General features: G+C 41.1%; 1 protein-coding gene across 1 annotated transcript; it reads left to right on the forward strand.

Moving 5' to 3' along the window:
- Positions 1 to 992: 992 nt before the first annotated feature.
- On the forward strand, positions 993 to 8185 carry ube2wb (ubiquitin conjugating enzyme E2 Wb; the record flags this gene model as incomplete). The annotated part of the gene is made up of 5 exons (XM_031850289.1): positions 993 to 1073; positions 1977 to 2068; positions 5367 to 5469; positions 7846 to 8001; positions 8087 to 8185. Coding segments are annotated over exons 1-5 (531 nt in total), but the record flags the coding sequence as incomplete, so codon positions are not given.
- Between the last annotated feature and the right edge of the window lie 8 nt (positions 8186 to 8193).

The raw sequence follows: 8193 nt of genomic DNA on the forward strand, positions 1-8193 counted from the left end.
TCATATACCAAACAATGATCAGTCAATGCTGATACTGTATGCTAATAAGGAGTGATGCTACAGTACATGCTTAGATTTCTCTGATTGGCTGGTTAGGGGGTAAATGGGACATGTTACAGAAAGCTATGGACACATATTTCAGGTGTGCGCTTTTCTGATTTACACTAGAGAAAGTGAAAAAAATTGCGATATGATCAATCAAATAAGATACATTTTTACACATGCAAGTTGATGGAGATGATCCTGTAATTCAGACTAGATATTGCTGCAAACATACACATATGTCCTTAAGCAAACATCAGCAAATTTTCAATGTGGTTACGTGTTACTGCATGATATATCGTAATGTTATTGCTGATAATGAGTGTCTTTTACCCTGGTATCTGGCTTATTTACTCGCTCCTAGGGAAAACCATATCCGGTGGGAGCTCATAGCACATCTCAGTCGACATTGGCTACTGAGTTTTTTTTTTTTTTTTGCAGAAACCTTAGGAGGTTTACTCAAATTACAGTTCAGTTGAATAAATTGCTATGCATTATGCTGACACAGACACATTGATGTACTCCTTTATTGCCTAAAGGGGAAAATAAGATATTCATTAATCTCAAAATGTAAAAGGAGATGCTATGATAAAAGGCATAATCCATCTGTAGAGTGATTTAAGATGGGTATTCAACTGCATGATAACATGACAAATCGGAATGTGTATTTTTAATATCTTACTTTAATATATCATTTTCATGGTTGTGATAACTAAAAGACAAACATGAGAACGATATTTGGTATCAGGGATGTCAGGCAGGTCATCCCACGTTGAGCAGAGGTTATTGACTCACGTGACCTACGTGAATTTTAACACCACACTTATTTATCAATGGTATGAAATTCTTCTTCAAAAGCCCCGTGTATTAGTCGGTGAACGACAGAATGAGTCAGAGGTGACCAGACGGTGCACATCGGTGGGTTGTGTTTGCCTCTGTCAAAACAACTTATGTCACGTGACAGCCTGACGTACAGTCCTTCTGCGCTGGAGCAGGGGTGTGGGGGGGTTTCCATCATGGCGTCGATGCAGGTAGGAATACATTGGCAGCGATCGCATATTTATATTTTACCTGACCTTCAGTCCGGTATTTCCTTGTAGTTTGTTAACCATTTAACTCACGCACGTGTATGTGTTCGAAGTAGTGATGATGTTAAAGTAAAAAGCGATGAGATTTACACTAAACTGTTCCGGTTTAGCGCTTAGTGTTTGCTAGCAATACAACTAGGCTAGCTAGTTAGCATCATCATCACCAGCACCGAGTCAAGGCTAGAAACCAGCTTCCTGACAATACATCGATGACTGGCGACGCGTTTGTATCGCAGCAACACATAGAAGATGATCCAAGGAATGTGATGTTATGAGTTTAAACTGCTTCTGATATTTTTAACCGACTGCTAGTTGCTATTTGGCTGACGTTGACGTTAGCTAGCTAACGAGACAGTACGCAGCAGATTGACCAGTTCTAGTTTCCTCTCGATCTGAATAGGAGCATCCCTATCTGGAGATAGATGTGGTGACATTTGCCTTATCTTTAAAAAAAAAAAAAAACATCAATCAAATTTTGTAAATCAATCTACTGATGACCCGGGTTTGTTGCTGTTGTGTAACGTTTCTTCTTTAACACATAGCTTGGCTTATGTACACGGTAAACGAGTCATATCTGTCGGGGTGGAGTTTTATTTTCGTGTTGACGTTTACTTACATTTACACTTAAACTATAATCGAGAGTTAATCACCCAAATATATTCCACGTTGTCTTGGTTATTAATCTCTTCGTAAAATAAAGGAAAATATATTTTCTCTACGATTTTTTTCCTCTTTTCTTTGCCATTTTTATATTATTATTATGTTTTGTTTATTGTTGTGATGCCGTGTTTCAACATTGAAGTACAATGTTGTGGTACAAAACCCAAACTCATTGTCTCCCAACAGAAAAGGCTGCAAAAGGAATTATTAGCCATGCAAAATGATCCACCCCCTGGAATGAAGCTCAATGAAAAAAGTGTACAGAACACCATTACGCAGTAAGTATTTATTTTTATTTATTTCATTTCGCGCGATTAGTTAGTTTCTATGTGGCAGTGTTTTTTGGGGGCCATTGAATACGTTTTCCATCTATAAATGAACACCAATCCAACGTGGCTTTGTAGAATGTCACGTTTGATCACCATGATGTTCCGGTGTCAGCCACACGTGCAACAAAGGTAACTTTTGCAAAAAAAACAGTGGCAGGAGGTATTAAGAGGCAAAGCTGTGACCGGTGGTGAGGAAGAATCGGGGTCAGTCCGGTGACTGGCAGCTCTGCCCCTCGGTAGAGTGTTTCTAATGCACAGTGTCACTTATTATTCATCCTTATAAAATATGTAACGGTTGGGCTAGGGTAGCAAGAAACAGAGGCTGCTTAGCTGACCTTCCTGTCTGGGTGTCTAGGTGTTCCCTTAAAAGCCCACGATTATGTTATTATAAATGACACTGTGTCTTAGAAGCAGTACGGAATGATGAACTGAGTTGTAGTCCTGTAAATGTATTTAAGACAAATTTCTAGCCATACATACAATACATGCTACAGTGCTTGTGGTTAGTTATGTAACAATGAAAGCTCCATTACAATGGCATCTACCTCATTCGATAGCAATCGCTAACTATGAACGTGTTTTGATTTGTATGACTGACAAGTCTACGAACCAGTTCCACTAGCTTCCCTTGTTCATTGCGTCCCAGGTTTGAGATTATATGTATGGGTGTGCCCTTTTGTCTTCAGCTATGTTAAAGGTTTGTTTGGCCTGGCTTTGTATTTGTCATAGCGACTGACTGACAGTAGTATGGATTTACATGTTTTTATCCAGCCTGTCCTAGAGGAGTAAGATACAAATAGTCTGTTCCTGCTTGACATTCAAGTGAACCGTATCCTTTTTTGAAACAGACATGGGGGAAAAAAACCCACTAGTGACAATGCTGTGTGTGTGTGTGTGTGTGTGACAGTGATAAGGTGACCATGTGTTTTTAGTTTTATAGCTTTTGTTTATAGTACAATTTGTCTCTCCGTGCTGCTCATTAGATTACAATGTCTTTCAGTTTGACTGTGTGATAGTGCAGTTGCAGAAATTAGTCAGCGGCCATTGCAAACAAGCGAACTACTGCTACTAAATGGCTCAGTGTCGTTTTTGTTGACTGGATTGGCTGATCACTAGGAAATGGGCAGCATAATGTCTTTGGAGTCACTGCCTGTGATCAGTGTGGGTTGCATCAGGTGTGACTCTGCATCATGTACAATGATGCTGCCTCCCTCTTTACTTCCTGAGGAAAAATGGAGCCTATTTTCAGACGCTCAGACGCGTGAATGATTATGTGCTCGAGGCTAGATCTGAAAGAGACGAGGCTATAAACCCGAACAACAACCACAAGTCTCTTCGTTGACCTATCTGGAAAGAAATTAGGCCAGAGATTGTGATGCTGCCGTCAAGTGTTCCATTTCCTTCTCTTATGCTCAGGCGATCCCAATTACTGATCTGGACTGGACTTAAATGTTTGCCGTTTTGCCAGCGAAGTGTCTGTATTATAGCCATAGAGGTATATTAAGCAGGTAGACTGCCCTTCATCCCAAAGACTCAGGATCAAGCCCCTGTGTTTGCGATCGTCTTCCATTCCGAGCAAGTCATTGAATCCCTCCCAGCTCAGTCAGCACAGTCCTGTAGCCAGGCCACATAGGCGAAAATGGATTGTGTCCACTAGATCAATAGAGTATCACGTTATTACTAAACCGCTGTCGTAACCCAGCTGAAGATTGAATGTCACTTGAATGAGGCAGACTAAAAGCTTTTGATTACACACGTACTGCAGCAGTGGCTGCTCACATTTTGTATGATCCTTTTCTATAGATAATGAGATGTGATCCATGCGAGTCATCCTGTAGTTTCCAACTGATCTACTCCAGAGTTATGAGACATAACATACAGCATGTTATTAATCATTAATAAAGAACATGCCAGTCTGTGAGGCCTTCGCCATACTCGCCATCTTAAAGAAGTATACTAACATTTGCTAATTAGCAGGACTGTCAACAATATTCTAAATTTGAATATATTGGTGGGTGTTAAAAGAAAACAGATACTCAAATATGAAAATTAATATTCGATTGTGGGGGGGGAAAAGCAGCAGCTGTCTGCCTTGCGCACACTGAATGCACTGCATGACCGCAGTAACACAATGTCACCTTATTTAGGTTTTTGTATTGTAGAGATCATTTCAACTCCACCAATCAGCGGTTCCTCGTCCATTGTGGCGCTTTCAAAGCGAGCGACAAAATACATAGAAACAGGGTGTCCGACAAAAGTTCAGCTCAAATGAATGCCCCAGAATATATATTTGAATAGTTTGGACCTAAAGAAGGAATATTTGTACGTCCTTTTTGGTCAATTTTGACAGCCCCGATAAGTAGCTAATATAAAGTCCAGCTGAAGGGAATGTCATTCATTTTGTAGGTATTTGATCATAAACAAAATTCTAACATCCGGTCAAACTGAAATTTTGACCGGATGTTAGAGGGAAATTATTTTAAGCCCTACGATGATGTTTTTTCTAAACCTAACTGTGGCCGTTAGTGTTGTTTTGTTGCCTGAACATAACTGGACCTCTTCTTGAAACTTTGTGGTGTTAAGTGTCACGTGTGAAGTGGTGAATAAATGACCAAAAAAAGCCTAAAATGCCTTCTCAGGACATAAATGTTGTGCTATTTATACACACTCCCATTAGATCGGGTCAGACTAACCGACATTGCCATCTCACAAACCTGTATTGCATTGCCTAAACCCATTTCCTCCTAAAGCGTAGTAAAAGTTTGTTGTTCAAGGAAGTGTTGACCTGATATCATGGCTTGACAGGAGGAATTCAAGTGTTACTCGCTCCATTATCTTAGACATGTTTTAAAACAGCCTTAAAGTTGTATAAAGGTAAAGCAACAGTGGAAAATCACTGGCCCACCTCTCAGTTCACACTGCTGGATGCTTTGGTTATTTAAATGTCAGAGTATAAAAAACTGAGTGTAAATGAAAACCTCTTAGAAATCCACATTTTGAGGGTGTACCAGTGGCTCAGAAAGGAAACTATCCTTTGGGGTTGGGACTCAGAACAGAGCCGTTCTATGAGGTAATGAACAGTTTAATAGCTTAAACTGTTTCAATCTGAGCTATAAACCAAATGATATATTCCTTTTTGTTTTTTTGGACACTACAGGTATTTTTGTTATGAGTTTGGTGATCATCAGTATACTCCTTTTTGTTTGAGTGGGATGTTTAAAATGTTTTAATGTGCCTTTTCTTTTAGGTGGATTGTAGACATGGAGGGAGCATCTGGCACACTGTATGAAGGAGAGAAATTTGAGCTGCTTTTCAAATTTAGTAGTCGATATCCATTTGATTCACCTCAGGTAAGCACGAGTTGCTCTGCAGCCATCGGTGTATGTGTGTTTGTGCATATATGTGAGGCTCTTTGTCTGGCTCATGTAAGTGCAGTCCATTTACCATCTCGTCTCAAGGCTCTAGAAAGTTCCTTCTGCTTCAACCATGATGCACAAGCTGCTTAGCTGGATGTGGACCGTAGACCACCGTGCACCATTAGCATAAGATATGCTAAGTTAGCAGCCAACGCTAGCGCTAAAAAGCTAGTTTGGTTCAAAATGTGCCTCTGTAATTCATGTTAACTGCGATATCAACTGGGATGCTAATTTTGGCTAGCGAAAAAACAGGCTTGTTTGTAATGTACTTACAGGTAAACATGAACAGCTGAGTTCTTAGTACAACAAGCTAAGCTAACAAACCAGGTATGGTGAGCGCAGACTCCAATACCTGCTAATTAGTGCTAACGTATAGAATAACTTGATTGCACTGCTAGTACATAATTGTACTGCTAGTACAATTAACCGCATAGCGAGCCATATTATTTGTCCGATATTTGCATGAAGAATTCTTTAAAAGGCACCAACACAACAAACACGGCCGAGCTAGTAGCTAGCCTGTGACGACACCCATCTGTCACTCAAATCGGCCACTCCCCCCTTAATTATGCATAACTTTAAGATCATTTTAGAGAAATTCACCATACATTTGTGATGAACAGGGAAATCAGCTACAGAGACCCGACGCTTTTTTTGTACCGGGCTGTAAACGTGTTGGTGTTGATTTTAACATTAGGCTCAATGGGGATCGACTCTCTTGGAGCCAGCCTCAAGTGGCTGTTGCAGGAACTGCAGTTTTTGGCCTTCCACTTTGGCTTTCAGCCCGGAGGTTGCCGTTTGGTGTTGACACCAATGAATGAACTGACCCGGAGTCTGGTCCCATTCGGTTTTACCTATTCTGTTGGCTTTCCCGACTAAATGTCCAATATCCATTTTTCCGTGACCGCTTGATCAAAGAATGAAGTTCTTTTACTATTAAAGTGGCTACCAAAACTGGTTAATGCAGCTGGTTCACAGGTAGAGTACATGGATTCTCTTTTCCAAAAACCAAATCAAAAGCTGGAGAGCTGTGTAAACAGTCCTCTATATCCACTGGATGCCTGCAATAATCACATGAAACACTTTGGCTCTGCGGTTGTTAGTGGAATGGATCTTGGCTTGGAAACATTGGAGCCAGGAATCGCCGACAGAGACACCGGCACGGAGCTCCCTCTGAAGCCACAGTTGAGGGGGATTAGTTTATTTCAACAATATCGTTTCACTCATTAGGATCCTAAAAATAGAGGATGAGTAGGTGTAGAGAGAATCAAATAAACTACTTAAGACAGCATCCTGTCAAATAGGAAGGACAAGCTGTCAAAGTGGCCCTCTGTTGGATCTCTCGGGGCCCCTCGGGGATCTTCAGTGTTGACTGCTACAGTGTATTACTGGTTGTGTGAGGAGCTGAAACAAACACTGACCATTTTCCTACTGGAACTCAGTTGATAACTTTTTGCTTTAACAGCTTGTAGCTGCGGCTGGGCGATATGACGATATGTATTATCAAACGATATAATTATATCTATCGTAAATATTTCTACTATATATTTTCTATTGCAAAAAAACAGGTAGATTGCCTGTTCAAAGCTCATATTCAGACCTCCTGCGCTCTGTGTGTATCTGATGTTTCAGTAACTATTTGAACGTTCCGTAAGCGAGGAGCTTTCAGTTATCGTGATGTTTTGAGTACAGTGCCAGCTTTACTTTCTGCCCCTATCTGTAACACTCATCTTCCCCCCCCCCTCCAGCGCTGTGATGCACTCTCCTGTGAGGCCCCTGTCTGGTGCCAGACTGCCTCAACCCATTGTTAGCCTTCATTACCCTCTTTGGCCACTCCGACTCCCCCCTTCTCTCTACTCTAGCGCCTCACACTTCCTGTATCTCCCTGTTTAGCCACGACTCCTGCACCCTTCTGCTGGCTGATCTCCCCCCTCGTCCTATTTATAGAACATGTCTTCTTTATTTTGTAAAAACATGTCTCCTCTCTTCGTCTCCCATTCTCCCTTACCCTCTCTCACACCATCACCGGCCCCCCTCTGTCCTAATCCCAGAGCCTCATGTCGCTGTCGAAGGCTAAGCCTGAGCTTATACTGCAATCCTCATTATTTTCTGTCATTAATGGAGACAAATCTCAACTTTGTGCTCTCCCAAGTTGTATCTTTGACCACCAAAATGCGTAAATGTTTAAAAATATAGAAATGGCCATCTATCATTTTGGTGCCACCTTTTATAGCCTTATTTGTTTTTAAATCTCATATCCAATGAATGATCTTAATAACCTCTGATTTCTTCTTTGTTGTCCTGTTGCAGGTAATGTTCACAGGAGAGAATATACCTGTCCACCCTCATGTGTATAGCAACGGTCACATCTGTCTATCTATTCTAACGGAGGATTGGTCACCAGCCCTCTCAGTGCAATCAGTTTGTCTTAGCATTATCAGCATGTTGTCCAGCTGCAAAGAAAAGGTAGGCAACCCGTAATGATGAATATGTAGATATTATGCTCGTTAAACGATAAATCTAAATGCCAGTTTGTTTGTTTTTCCTGCAGAGACGACCGCCTGATAACTCCTTTTATGTAAGAACGTGTAACAAAAATCCAAAGAAGACAAAATGGTGGTATCATGGTGAGTATTTTCCGCCTCACCGGGGGGGGGG

The sequence above is a fragment of the Anarrhichthys ocellatus genome, unplaced genomic scaffold, assembly GCF_004355925.1.
Source record: "Anarrhichthys ocellatus isolate YVR2014 unplaced genomic scaffold, GSC_Weel_1.0 scaffold10, whole genome shotgun sequence".
Taxonomy (NCBI): Eukaryota; Metazoa; Chordata; class Actinopteri; order Perciformes; family Anarhichadidae; genus Anarrhichthys; species Anarrhichthys ocellatus.